Here is a 14,529-nt window from a genome sequence, read left to right on the forward strand (position 1 = left end):
CAGACCCACTTCCTCAGATCAATATGTGGAAGAAACTCAGCTCAACCATATAGACCAAAGTGATACAATCCAAAAAATAAACGCATGTGAAATTGACAAATCAAATTTTAGAACAGAGTGGGCGTGAGGGGAAGTTAGTGTCTGTGAGGTAACGACATAGATAATAGGGGAAATTTCTGTGAGATAATGACATTGGGGTGATAACTGGGGAATCTATCTTTGTAATGGGTGAGATAATTAGAGTCTTTGTTTAAACCCATACATAGAGTGTCAAATTTAAGCATGAATGACAATTCTGAAGCTTCTCCTTGAAGTCTGGAGTTAAAGTCTCTTTGAAGCAGTTGTTACTGACTTGGTGAAAGCTAATTAGAGAGCAGACCAGAGCTCTGAGAGGTCTGCCCTGTGTGTGAACTGCTTGAGAGAGCCTGACAGCCACCTTCCCCTTCTCCCCCCCCCCACCCAGGCCAAGATCCCAGAGTTAATAAGAAAGCACCAAGGGAATGTCTGAGGAAGAGGAAATTCTTCATTTTATCTCAGCACTTCTCCATGACCCCAGGCACTTCCCCAATTACTGAGAGTCACAGCCAGTCCCCACAACTAAGGGAGGCTCCAGAAGTGCCTTGTTTGCTCCAGCACATGCCCCCCCCCCCAAACGCACACACTTCCCCGGCCCCTGGTGCCGTGCTGCAGCGAGGAGACACAATGCTCAGGGATCTGGCTGGCTTTGTGCTTACAGCAGGGCCTAAAAGTTCCGTTCCCAGTTCTGCGCATTGTCACTTGACTGGTCACTTTATCTGCCTGGTCTCCAGTGGCCCTGTGAAGGAGGGACAAGGACCGGCCCTGCCTGGGGATGTGCACACGAGGCCCTGATCTCAGTGGAGGGCTGGGCAGTAACTGGTGCTCTCAGGCCCTGAGCTTGGTGGGATCTGGGCTGCAGCAGCCCCTAAATCTGAGAAGTGCTGTTCTCTTGGGGGGATGCTGGGCTGCCCCCTCCAAGCGCACATGATTTCCGCTTGTGGGTGATGTCGCCGCCTCACCTAACAATTCCCCCTGTCTCCTGCAAGAAGGGCGTCTCGACCCCAGGGGGGTTCAACGGCTCCCCCCGCCACCAGCCAGCATTTTATAGGGCCGGCACCGACTCATGGCAGGGAAGGGGTTAAGGGTGGGAGACGTCTGAAGCAGAGGAAGAGGCTGTGGTGTGTTGCAAGCCCGTGGTGGCAACGCCACCACGTGGGAGGAAGCTGCTTCCCAGCGCGATGCAGAGCGGTCAGTCGCTGCGGGTACCAGCACTACTCCATGGAGCTGCCTCTGACCAAGATGTCTCACAAGAGGCCAGGTAACTTCTAGCTCTTCCCGCGAAGGCAGCCGTTCCCAAAGGACGGGTCGCGCCCTGGGACGGGTGGGGAATGACGGGTGGGGGACCCGCGGGGCACTAAGGCAGCTCCCTGCCTGGCCTGGCCCCTCAGACTGCACTGCGCCCCAGAAGCAGCCGGCCACAGGCGGGGTGTGGAGGGGGAGAGCGCACAGCGCTCCATGCACTGCCCTGCCCTGCCCTGCCCCGAGCACTAGCCCTGCACTCCCACCGGCTGGGAACCTGCTGCGGGCCGCTTCTGTGGGCAGCATGGCAGCTTCCTGAGCCGGGCTACTGCATCACTGACCGGAAACCGCTTGAGGTAAACCCCTCCCGCTCCAGCCTGACCCCCCCACCAAAACCAGAGTCCCCTGCCCTACCTCAAAGCTCTGTCCTCAGCCCTGACCCGGAGCCCACACTAGTCAAATTCTGTTGGGTCACGGCACCTATTTTCTTCAACTGGGTCATGAGAAAAAACTAGGTAGGGCCCCAAAGGGGGTCACAATCCCATTTTAACGGGGTTTCCGGGGTCAGCATTAGATTCACTGGGGCCCAGGGTGGGAGTGTGAGGGCTTTAGCCCAGATCTGTGGGGCTCAGGCTCCCCTCCCCCCATCCTGCTCAGGGATATTTTTGTTCTCCAACGGGCACAGAGCCAGGAAGTGTGAGAACCGCTGCTCTGAGGCAGCCCAGAGAATTTGTAGAGGCTTGGCCGGTGGACCATAGTAAACTCCCTATAAACCACAGGCTGCCTGCCACTGCTCTGAACCCTAGAGAGCTTCCAGCTCCTACCCCCCTTCACAAGGTTTGGTCATCTCTACCCCACACCTAGCAAATGAGGTTCAGCTTAGGGTGAGCCCGCCCAGGCCAGGCTAAGGACAGTCCGGCTGCCCTTCATTCATACAGTAAGGAGAAGAACTCTGTCATTATCCCTGCACTCCACAGTAAAGTGAAAAGCAACCCAGCACCAGCCAGAAGTGAAATGGTGTGAGAGCAGAGCGCTCCCGGAGAGCAGGCATGTCTATGCAAACGCAGCCTGTTCCTTCCGCCTTTCCCCTAGTTCATCACTAGATGCCAGTGGTGGCTCATTCAGACCCTGCTTATAGCGAGCTAGCTAGAGAGCGTGCATGTGGACGGACAGACGGACAGAGTGGCTGGGCATGGGTAGATCAATACCTGTTTCATGCAACTAGAATGACAAGCTCCAGACAGCACCGGCGAAGGGTTTGGTTGGGGGGAGGGGAAGTAAATCGTTAGAGCAATTGTTCAGCCCTGAGAAGGAGGATTTAGCTGGTGATCCCCACAAATATCCCTGCAGCTGCAGCCACTCTCTCAGCCCCGCCCAACAATCGGTGGTCGACTCTGGATTGTGAGCATTTGAGTGACTGAGACTTGAAGCTCTTTGGGGCAGGATCATCCATTTAGTTCGGGGTCCTGGGCTGGGGCTCCCGGACGCTCCAGCCGTGCAGCTGCATCAGGAGACTGGATGCCAAAGCCGGGCTGGGAAGTGGCCGGCGCCAGCATCCAGGCCTGGGGAGGAGTGGGAGTTTGTAACCCTTTGTGATCCAGAGCAGACAATGGACCTGCTCCATGGCTGCTCTAGAAAGCCCGTCTCCGCCTCTAGGTTCCATGGACAGTTTTGAGGAGGACGAGCGAGATTACGTGAACGTCAACCCCTGCCAGCAGCCCTCCCAGCCTCAGCTGCAGCCACAGGGGTCAGCGAAGGCAAAGCCAGGTGGGAGACTTTCTTGGGCTGCATCTCACAGCGGGGTGGAGGGGCCCTCAGCACAGCCGGGCTTAACGCATGGGTTTGGCAAAGGGAAACGCATTCATGTGAAGCCGCAGTGGAAGAGGCTCAGGCTCTCTGCAGCCTCGGGCAGCCTCCCTGCGTCTGTTACACCCAGCCCCTGGGTCCACCAAAGGGGACTGGTTCAATGGCAGCATGAGCAGCGGGTGCCTGACTCCCCCTGCACCGCCAATGGGAATTAGGTGCCCGTGGGGAATCCCAGCGGTTTGGTTGCAGGTTTTGGTGCATGATGCAACAGGGCCAAAACCTGCCGCCACTTCCAGGGGTGCTGCGTACAAAGGGCCGTGGCCCAGCCACAGCTTCTAGAGAGTAGTGCAGATGATTTGGGTTGCGACAGGGCGGGACACAAACAACCTGGTACCAGGGAAACGGTCCTGTTAGAATGACTCACACACACACAACAAACAAGCCAATGCACACCCAGGGCTGTGGAAGTAAAGTGACCCCCTCCCCCCCCCACACACACACGCACACACGACAAACAAGCCAATGCACACCCAGGGCTGTGGAAGTAAAGTGACCCCCTCCCCCCCCACACACACACGCACACACGACAAACAAGCCAATGCACACCCAGGGCTGTGGAAGTAAAGTGACCCCCTCCCCCCCCCCCACACACACGCACACACGACAAACAAGCCAATGCACACCCAGGGCTGTGGAAGTAAAGTGACCCCCTCCCCCCCCACACACACACACGCACACACGACAAACAAGCCAATGCACACCCAGGGCTGTGGAGGTGAGTGCACGGGGAGTCGGTGACCCAGCCATTGGAGGAGGCTAGCTCCTGGCTCCTCCCCTTGTGCCCAAAGCCACGCCCCTCCCCTTCTGCTTTCTCTTTCACTCCCCATAGGAGCCCAGAGCACCCCCCACCGTGGCACTGGCCCCAGCACTGGGTAGCCAGGGGCAAGGCTCCAGCCTGGTGCTCCAGGCAGCCAGGTAGCATTGCCAGCTTGGTGTGCCGGGCCACTGCACTGCAGCCAGCCCTGGTGTGGTGTGCAGCTGTGCTCGCGGCCCTACTGTTCCAGCCGCTGGGCCAGCCCTGGTATGTCCTGCACCCGTACTCCCAGCCCCCACGCTCTGGGTGTGTGGCCCCCGCACCAGCCACTCTGAATCCCTGTAGCAGGCAGGTCAGCCAGCCCCAGCCGGCCAAGGCAGAGACCTGGGCACCACCGGGGGCCTGGCCTCAGGGTAGCGCATGGCCAGCCTATGTGCCCGGTGCCCCGGTGGGTGTCACTCTATGGATTGCAGAGGGAGGGGGATCTCCCCAGAGGGTTCATGCCCAGGACACCTGGAGAGATTTCATCCGTAGATCTCCAAACGGGGCCAGTGGCATTATCTGGACCTTAGGTGGGGCTTATCCAGTGACATCGGCCTCCGTCCCTGCTGGTGTGTCCGCCCCAGGGTCTGCCCCGCCAGGAATCCATCGGGGGAGTCCTTTGCAGTCGTGGCTGCCAGGGTAACACACGGAATGCCCAAGTCTTAAATGCAGCTGTCAGCCATGGGCTTGCAGGGACCGAAGGAGGAGAAAGGGAACAGCTGCCCCATATGATACAGGGGAGTGGGGAGCTCAGAGACCCCTTGGCATGGGGGGGGCGAATGGATCCTTATATGGGGGGAGGGGAAAATGGGAAGCACAAGAGGTCCCTGGTGTGGGGGAGAATGGAGGAGGGGGGAGAAGGCACACAGAGTGTAAGTGGGGGATGCTGGCATGGGAGGAAATGAGGGACCCTGGTTTGGGGGGAAGAAGGTCAGAGGCACCGGGGGAGCCTGGTGTGGAGAGTAGGAGTCTTTGGGAGGCAAACTAGCCCAAACACCAGGGTGACGGTCTTGGGGACAAAGAAAGCAGTTTCCTTCTCCTTCCCCCCAGGCCTAGGGGCTCTGCTGGGCACCCACTGGACTCTACTCCCCTCCTAGAGCTGGGAAGAGAACCCAGAGTCCTGGCTCCCACCTGCGACTGCGCCCCACCCCCTCCCAGAGCTCAGGGTAGCACCCAGCCCCTTCTCCTCATACTCGGATCAACCCTCCTGTCAGCAGCCGGGCGGGGCTGGCTCGGGCTCTAGCAGCTGCCCTTGTGATTCTTTGCAGCTGCCTCCACCCAGAAGGCATCGGAGCAGAGAGGCTGCGGGAGAAAGTCCTTGGGCATTCTGCTGGGGGTGTGTCTGCTGCTGTCGACAGCCGCCTTTGTGCTCACGCTCCTGAAATGTAAGTGCCGGCCCAGGGCCCGTGCCCCCGGGGTCTGCATAGAGGCTCCAGGCAGCCAGCCCTGCACCCGGGAGAGCCAGGAGGGGACTGAGCAGAACCTCCCGCAGCCGGTGCTGCAGAGGGAGGACCGGCGGCCTCGAGATGGACCCCAAGTGGGATCTAGATCCGGATCCAAACTTTCACATAGTCCAGACCTGCAGGGGGCTTAGACTGAGGCTGATTTGCTTTGTGCTTGACTGTCACTGCCCCAGCACCTACAGTGCATAGAGGAGACCAGCCTATTCTGCCCCCAGCTAAGGGAGCTGCTTCTTTACCTCCCAGGGCTGGAGCAGGGTGCTCGTGGCAGCGGGTTCAACTGCAGCTGTGACCATTGCACACAGCGGGGGCATCCCTTTCCCTTCTTGGGACGGAGCTGGGGGTCAGGGTGACAAAGGCTTCCTGGCTTGGCTCCAGCCGAGCCGGTTTCTCACGGTGTCAGCTTCTTGTTTTTCTGCTTCCTTGCTTCAAGAGCCGATTGATGCAAAACAGGAACAAACGTGTCCGGGCGGCGATCGGGGGCAGGGGTAGGAAATGGGTCCGTTTTGACTAATCGTTCGTGGGGAAAGTCTGTCTGAGCCGAGGTGGAAGCCCTGCTCAGGACCCGCAACAGGAAGTCCCGCCCCATTCTGGCTCAGCTGTGATGCAGGAGACCCAGGGCCAGTCCTAACCAACTGGCGGCCCCGGGCAACCACCCAGTTCACCTGTAGGGTTGTCAGATGGTTTAAAAAAAAATACCGGCAAAAATTTGTTACGCAAAAGAAAGGGGGGGGGGGGAAGGGTTGAGTAACCAGGGAAACCTGGGGGCAGGATTTAGGAGATCGGGCCGAAATGCAGTCGACGGCTCCTCAGGCCGGCTCTGTCGGTGGCCCCTTGAAAATGGCGGTCCTGGGCTGCCGCCCAGCTTCCCCACCCCTAGGACCGGCTCTAAGGCGACCAAACCAGGCATAGCAGGGATGCAGACTTAGGAGAGCTGGGGGAGGTCTTAGCCTCACTCACTCATGGGCCTACCACCCTCCCCCCAGGCATGCAGCGGAACAGTGGGCATGCAGGGCACACGCCAGAGTGGTGGGGACCAAGGTGCCAGGCTCTGCTTTCCCAGAGTTAGAGGCTTTGTCCTGGCTTTCCCGTGCCACTGGCTGGTGCCCTCTCGGCTGGGCTGAGTTGCTGGGGCCAGCCTTGGCTTCCCTGTGCACTGGAATGAAAACAAATGCCAAAACTTTCCGCTCAGCGCAGCCTGTTTCCCGGCTGGCCCTGGCACCGCAGCGGCACAATCGGCTGCATCCGGCCAGGAGGGGGGAGGCCCAGCTGGTGAGAGTGGGCGGCATGAACTGGGAGCAGCAGAGCCACAGGGTCGGTCCCTGTCCTACAGCCTCCTTGGCTGGGCACGAGCAGCTGGCCAGCACAGCCCCCAGGGCCAGCCTGGGCTAGGATGCAGGCCCGGCGGGTGTTACCAGCGCGGGTTACAGTGTGCTGGACTGAGCCACAGCCTGTGTTGCAGGGATCCCCTGCTGCCCGCAGGGCTGGGTGGAGTTCCAGAAGAAATGCTACTTTTTGTCCCCCAACAAGACCTCCTGGGGTGCAGCTCAGAACTCCTGCATCAGCTACAGCGCACACCTGGCTGTCATCCGCAACCAGTGGGAGCAGGTGGGTCCCCTGCTCCTGCCCTGGGAAAGATCCAGGACCAGGCCATATGCCCGGGATCCTCCTCCTCCCAGCCCAGGCTGTACTCTTATCCCCACGCTTGCCCTCAGCTGCCCCCTCCTGCTGGGCCCACTCACGGCAAGGGTTACCAGGTGGCTTAAAATAAAATACCAGACACACTTGATCTCAGATGCAGGGGGGGAACCGGCTGGGAGGGGATCGGGGCTAGCCGGGAGGAAGTCCGGGGGAGGGGAGCTGGCTGAGGGAGATTGGAGCGGGGGGAGAACTGGCCACGGGGGAGCAGGGCTGGCCGGGAGGGAGTCGGGGGGAGCGGGGCTGGCCGGGGAAGAACTGGCTGGTGGAGAGCCGAGCTGGCTGGGGGAGATGGGGGGGAGCAGGAGAACTGGCCGGCGGGAAGCAGGGCTGGCCAGAAGGGGATTGGGGAGAGGGGGGCTGGCCGGGGGAGATGGGGGGGAGCGGGAGAACTGGCCGGCGGGAAGCAGGGCTGGCCAGGAGGGGATTTGGGAGAGGGGGGCTGGCTGGGGGAGATGGGGGGAGCGGGAGAACTGGCCGGCGGGAAGCAGGGCTGGCCAGGAGGGGATTTGGGAGAGGGGGGCTGGCCGGGGAAGATGGGGGGAGCGGGAGAACTGGCCGGCGGGAAGCAGGGCTGGCCAGGAGGGGATTTGGGAGAGGGGGGCTGGCCGGGGAAGATGGGGGGAGCGGGAGAACTGGCTGGCGGGAAGCAGGGGTGGCCAGGAGGGGATTGGGGAGAGGGGGGCTGGCCGGGGGGGGAACTGGCCGGCAGGGAGCAGGGCTGATCCAGGCGCACGCAGGTCCCGGGGCGCTGCCTGTCCCACGCACAGTCCCGGAGGATCACAGGCGAGTCCAGCTCCGGGGATTCCATCCCGCCCCGGCCCCGCCCCCTCCTCTCTACAGTTGCATATCCTGCGTGGCTGGTAGACATGCTCATGCAGTGTGAGTGTGAGTGTGTCTACCAGCCAGGCAGCTGCCCTGCTTGACCCTGGGCCCTGCGCTGTGGGAACGCTCCAGGGACCCTCCTTCCCTGCCTCAGCTCCCCTGGGCAGAGCAGGCCGAGCACTAGAGAAATCAGCAGGGACCCGCTCTAGAGATTTCTGCCACAAAGCCCAGGAGCACCTGCCCACCCCCGCCCCTTGCAAGCCCCTGTCCCTCCCAGGGCCACTGAAATCCCCACCAGCCCTGCCCCGGCCCCTGCAAGCCCAGACGAGACACGGCTTCCCTTGCAGGCCCCGCACCAATCGCTCCCGCCCTGCCGATGCAGCGCCAGCCCCCAGCCTTGCCGCCCAGCTCTGCAGGGTGTGTGTGGCCAGAACAGAGCAGCCTTGATGCCCATTGTTGTCCCGAGACCCTGCCGGGGTCCAGGCAACGCCCTGTGACCGGATCCTGCTCTCGTTTACACCAGTGTAAATCCGTAACCCAGTCCCACCCCATCTCGTGGCCCCTTCCCAGTGGCACCGGCCTCGCTTCCACCTTGGCCTGCAGTCTGGTCTGTGCCTGTGGGTGGGGGGTGCTCTCAGCGTAGCCCCTGGAAACGGCAGGTGATGGGGGGCTGGGCAGGCCGGGGGGGGGGGGGGGGCAGAGGTCCCTGGCGATTTTCAGAACCCAGGTAGGAGAGAAGTAACTGCTGCTTTGTGCTTCTCTCTCATCCCCCATAGGCCTTCCTGGCAGGTGGGATCAATTCCACTGAGCACTGGATCGGCCTAAGTGTCAGAGACCAGGAAAGCCATTGGTCCTGGGTGGACAACTCACCAGTGTCATACGAGTGAGTAAGACCGAGTGGACCTATGCTAGGTCTATGTAGAGCCCCCTGTGTCCACGCTGCCTTCTGCCGATCGCAAGCGTCCTCACCCGGAGCACGGCAGGTGGCCAGACTCCAGCTGTGGGGTCCCCCCCCCCGGCTGTCACTGCCAGAGAGCAGGGCTCCAGCTGGCCTTCTTAGCTGGAACGCCCCCGCCCTGCTCAATTTCACAGCAGCTCAGTGTCACGGCTCCACCCGTCCGCCCCGCTGGCAGCCCCCCAGGCAATGCAAGCCAAGCCACTGCCATGTCTGGACTGTGTGGACTAAGCCCCTCGCAGAGGTGGATTTCCTAGGGCTGTGTAGCAGGAGAGTTACAGAGCCAGGAGGAACATGGTCATACATACCTAGCGCAATGTAAGAGCCTTTTAGTGCAGGAAGAATTCTGCACCATCCCATTTACTCTTCTGCTCCAAACACATAAATACTGTTATGGAGGGTGTGGAGGCTCCCAGGGCTCGTGGGGACGAGGGATGCAGGGGCACTGGTCTTATAATATCCAACCTAGACCTCCCCCATTGCAACTTGAGACCATTGCTCCTCATTCTGCCACCTGCCACCACTGCGAACAGCCTCGCTCCAGCCACTTTCAGGTAGTTGAAGGCTGCTACCAAATCCCCCGTCACTTTTCTCTTCTACCTGAAAGTGGCTGGAGCGAGGCTGTTTGCAGTGGTGGCAGGTGGCAGAATGAGGAGCGATGGTCTCAAGTTTCAGTGGGGGAGGTCTAGGTTGGATATTAGGAAACGCTATTTCTCTAGGCGGGTGGGGAAGCGCTGGGCTGGGTTCCCTAGGGAGGGGGTGGAGTCTCCATCCCTAGAGGTGTTTCAGTCTTGGCTTGACAAAGCCCTGGCCGGGATGATTGAGTTGGGATTGGTCCTGCCTTGGGCAGGGAGCTGGATTCGATGACTCCTGAGGTCTCTTCCAGCCCTAGGATTCTATGTTCTTGGTAGGTGCAGCTGGTGGATGGAAGGTCGATGGGATGATGGACAATGGGTTTAAGAGGCCGGGGAGGCCAACCTAACCCCAGCCACAGCCCCTCCCACTCTCTGCTCTGAGGCCACCTACTCACACCCGCTGTCCCCTGAAGCCAGCGGGGACTTGGCTCCAGCTGGCAGCCCAGAGCTTGGGGCTGGGACCTGACTGCCCAGGCCTGAGGTGGCCAGGGTTGAGGGGAGCGTGTGGGCACAGAGAAGTTGTGAATGGGGACAGATGGGAGTGCATGGGGTGATCAGGGACCTGTGTGCTAGGACTGAGAGGTGGGAGTGCCCAGGGTGATGGGTGGACGGACGGATGATATGGAGAGATGTCACTGTCTTCTCTCTCTGCTGTCAGGATAAGTTGCTTCCTGACTCCAGTGTTTCTTCTGGAGCAGAGATATTCCCCTCGTCTCTTTCAGATATTGGCCTGCGGGATCCCCCAGTGTAGGCACTCCGAAAAAATGTGCCCATCTCACAGGCGAGGACAGAGGCGTGTGGAAAGCTGAGCCGTGTGGCACTCCCTATAAGTACATTTGTGAACGAGCTGGGCCTTTGTGCACCTAATTTGCACCTTTGGAAACATTTTGCTGTTCTGAGGCTTATTTTCGTTCAGCAGCCAATAAAAGTCAAGAGAGCCCTGGGTGCCTTTGTGGGCGAGCGCCCCGCGCTGAGCCGGGCCGAGTCAGAGCTACTGAATACGGAGAGATCTAGAGGACTTTAAACTGTCCACCTCCCTCCTAGCCAAACAAACTCCCTGGGTCGTGTGCAGAGCTCTGCACCAGCTGTGTGATCCCGCTCATGTAAGATCCAGGCCAGGTGTGCAGCACCATTGGCTGCCACTGAAATCAGACATGGTCAGCGCCCTGCCACAGTCCTTCTGCTGCCCCCATTGCTCCCAGGATCCCTCCTTCCCACTAGGTGCAGTCCCCAGGGTGCCCACAAATTGGCCGCCCTAGCGTTTAAATCTGCCGCCCAGAGGACTCAGTCTAGGAGGGTAGGGGGTGTTCTGTGCACGGAGGGCAGGGATCCCCCGGTAGCTCCAGGCACACGTCCCTCGCCGGTGGAGAGAGACATCTGGGTTCAGCTTGCTGGGCACTCAGAGCTCTGCAGAAATCCCTCTTCCGCTCCAGTGTGTGATCCTGGGCCCTCTCCGCTCCACCTGCCAGGCCCTGACCCCACGTCCCTCCGGCCAGGGGCTGCCCAGAACTAGCTGCACAGACAGGATCAGGCTCTTTGGCGTCGGCGGGAATCACCCACCTGAAGTCCCACAGCAAGTGAATCTAGATACCCAGCCGTGCTCTAACTACTAGACGCCACTCCCCTCCCCGTACTGGGGAGTGAATCCAGGATGCCTGACTCTGCTCGCACATCTTGCCTTGTGCTGAGCCCACCTGTCTCTGTCCATTTGCCTGCACCTGGAGGCCCCCCGACACCTGGCACTCTGAGGAGCACAGTGTGTGGAGGAGAATGGAGCAAGGGCGCTGTTAAAGGGAGTGACCACATGGTGGCGCTGTTACTCCAGGAGTGGGGCTAGGCAGGGGGCGGGGGGGGGGAGAAGAGGCAGCTGCAGAATGAATTCCCAGCTCTGCTCAGCAGGGCCACACCTGACATGGGCCTGAAGACCCTGGAATCCTCATCTTCAGAAGAACCATCTTCCCAGCCTGCTGCTCTTTGCATCCCACCCCTGAGGCCCCCTTAGCACATCAGGCTGCCCCCCTTCGCTGTCAACTGGAGCAAAGGGACATTTTCCAGACAAATCTTTTTTTTTCTGGCAAAACGGAAGATCCAGCAACACTGAAGAGCCCATTGGGCAAATCTGAGTCGTTTCACTGCACAGCTGGCTTCAGGGGGGAGACGGAGGCAAAAGTTGAAACGGTTGGTCCTGGCTGTTGGAAATGACTTTTTGGTTACACCCGTCCTTGGACTGTATTTAAAACAATGCGAAACCAATAAAAAAACCCTGAAATCTTAATGAAACGGTGCTCTTGATGGGGGGCGGGGGGATGGTTGTTTTGAGGCTTTCTAATGTCTCATCACCCAGCTGAGGGGGCAGAGCCCAGGTGACAAGGAGTAAAAATCGTGCACCAGCTTGTGACACCAGCCCCACGTGCTAGACCATTCACAGAGCCACCGGAAGACTGGCAGCTGGGGCGGAGCACGCTGTGAGGAGTGTCAACAGGTATTGACAACATCACCCATATTCGGTGAGTGAGAAGGGAGGCCCTCCCACCCGACGTCCTGCACGGCAGGCCAGAGGTGGGCACCAGGGGTCCTGGTACCCAGGCCAGAACTTCTGGTCAACAGGACCATCGCTCTAGAAAGAGATGGCCATGTTTCATTTAAAGACTCCGAGTAAGGACCCAAGAATGGCCATGTTGGGGTCAGAGCAATGGCCCAGCTAACTCAGGGTCCTGTCTGTCGACAACAGAGCCAGGGAATCATGGAGTGAGCCATCCCCTCTAACCCCCTCTGAGGTCTAGGGACACCCAGAGCATGTCCCCAACCATCGTCACTTGTCATGGCCCTATTCTCTAGGAACACACGTCATTCTTTTCGTAACCTGCTAATGTAGGACAGGGTCAGCCCCTGGCAAGAGGAGACCCACAGTCCCTCTGCTGCCCCCACTGCTCCCAGGGTCCCTCCTTCCCACTAGGTGCAGTCCTCAGGGTGCCCCACAAATTGGCCGCCCCGGTGTTTAAATCTGCAGCCCAGAGGACTCTGCCTAGGAGGGTAGGGGGCGTTCTGTGCACCATGGTCAAGGAACCCCCAGCGGCTCCAGGTCCCTCCCTAGTAGATCTGCACTGGGAAGAACTTCCTTGGGTTTAAAATAAACCGGGTGCTTATTAATTTTGTTGGGTGAACTCTGGTTCTTGTGTTATGTGAAAGGGTCAGTAACACTCCCCTAGTCACTTTCTTCACCCCATTCATAGTATTATAAACCTCTGTCACCGTAATCATCTCTTCTCTCAAATGAATAGTCCCTGTCTTTTTAATCTCTCCTCATACAGAAGCTCTTCCCAAGGCTGTTCCCCTTCTCTGCACCGTTTCCATTTCTAAATGAACCTTTTTTGAGATGGGGTAATCAGCTCTGGATTCTGTAGTCAAGGTGTGAGTGTACGTACCATAGATATATAAAGGGGCTTTATGATCTTTTCTCTCTTATTATCTATTCCTTTCCTAATGGTGCCTGATAGTCTGTTATAACTGCACATTGAGCGGATGGGTTCTGAGAACTATCCAGGATGGCTCCAATATCTTTGAGTGGTAACAGGTAATTTAGAGCCCATCATTTTATGTGTACAAGTGGGATTAGGCTTTTCAATGTGCATTAATGACATTGAATTTCAGCTGACATTTTGAGTCCCAGTCACACAGTTTTGTAAGATTTCTTTGCAGGCTGCTTTGGATTTAACTGTCTTGAGCAACTTTGCACCATCTGCAAACTTTGACCAAGAAAGTGAGTGAAAAGCATGCTGCCATTTATGAATATTCTGAAGAGCATTGGTCCAATAGACTCTCTTGGACCCAACACTATTTACCTCTCACCCTTCTGAATACCGACCACTTATTCCTACCCCCTGTTGCCTACTTTAATCAGTTACTGATCCACAAGGACCTTCCCTCTTATCCCAGGACAGCATGGTGAGTAGGTGAATGTAAGGCTGGTGGCCCTGGCATCTCACTCTCCCTTGGTTTGCCTAGAAACCACCTCTCCGTGGGGGTGAGTACAGCCAGGGACCTGGGCAGCTCTGAACCTTCTCACAGAGAAACAGAACCGACTGAGTTCCACTACATCTGGACTACCAAGTTGTGTCACCCAAGGCTGCCTTTTCTCGACGAAACAGCGAGAGTGTACACACTACAATGAGACTTCTGTTGGGGAAAACGCCCTGTTTTGGTGACAAAACTTCCACCCCTAGAAGACACTTTTTTTCTTTTCCCCTCCTTTTATTGTCAACAGAGCCAGTGTAGACTCTGCAGTTTGTTTTGTTGACAGAACTGGCTTCCATCGATATCCCACAATGGCTGTGCTCTGTGTTTTGTGATCTCTGCTGCCCTGCAGGCATGTGCCCCTCCCCTTTCATAAATATGGGAACTAACTGACAGCTGAGTAAGCTACTCCCTTTTGGAAACAGTCAAAGAGCAAATCACGGGAGTGCCTCTGTTCTGCACTAGGAAGACAGCGGCAGGCAGGATGCTGCTGCATGGGTTTGGGAAAGACGTGGTGCTGCTTTGACTTTCCCCTGCAGGGAGAGTTCAGAGCTACTCATGATGCAGTTCCCAGCAGCTGAGGAGGCTGTGGGAGAACTCGGAAAGAATCCCACGATGCCCTGGACTCGGCTCTGCCTTCCCACACCACGGCACTGCAGGATACATACCCATAGTGCATTGTTCACAGTGTCAGTGATGGCGACCGGAGCATGGACATAATCTGTTGACAGAGGGCGCAGGCGTGAGCACCCTCTGACAATTTTTGTTTTGCTGACTTTGGGGTTTAATGTAGACGTAGCCTAAGCAGGTTTCCCAACACTAGACTCTTTTGAGGTCTTGTCAATTTGACACCTTCCTATTTGCAGTGCAGTCCCTGGAACCGGACCCAGTATCCTACAATGGCCTCACTAGTGCCGTATCCAGAGGAACACCCGCCCTCCCCCCCGATGACTGAGATCTCCC

General features: G+C 58.3%; 1 protein-coding gene across 1 annotated transcript; it reads left to right on the forward strand.

Moving 5' to 3' along the window:
* The first annotated feature begins 1,181 nt into the window (after positions 1 to 1,181).
* On the forward strand, positions 1,182 to 14,528 carry LOC102461100 (C-type lectin domain family 4 member E-like). The gene is made up of 6 exons (XM_075902178.2): positions 1,182 to 1,336; positions 2,974 to 3,084; positions 5,248 to 5,364; positions 6,902 to 7,047; positions 8,739 to 8,845; positions 10,275 to 14,528. The coding sequence occupies exons 1-6, from the start codon at positions 1,297 to 1,299 to the stop codon at positions 10,417 to 10,419; spliced, it is 666 nt and encodes a 221-aa protein (XP_075758293.2). The 5' UTR covers positions 1,182 to 1,296; the 3' UTR covers positions 10,420 to 14,528.
* Position 14,529: the final 1 nt, after the last annotated feature.

Source organism: Pelodiscus sinensis, chromosome 31, assembly GCF_052426305.1.
Source record: "Pelodiscus sinensis isolate ZL-2025 chromosome 31, ASM5242630v1, whole genome shotgun sequence".
Taxonomy (NCBI): Eukaryota; Metazoa; Chordata; order Testudines; family Trionychidae; genus Pelodiscus; species Pelodiscus sinensis.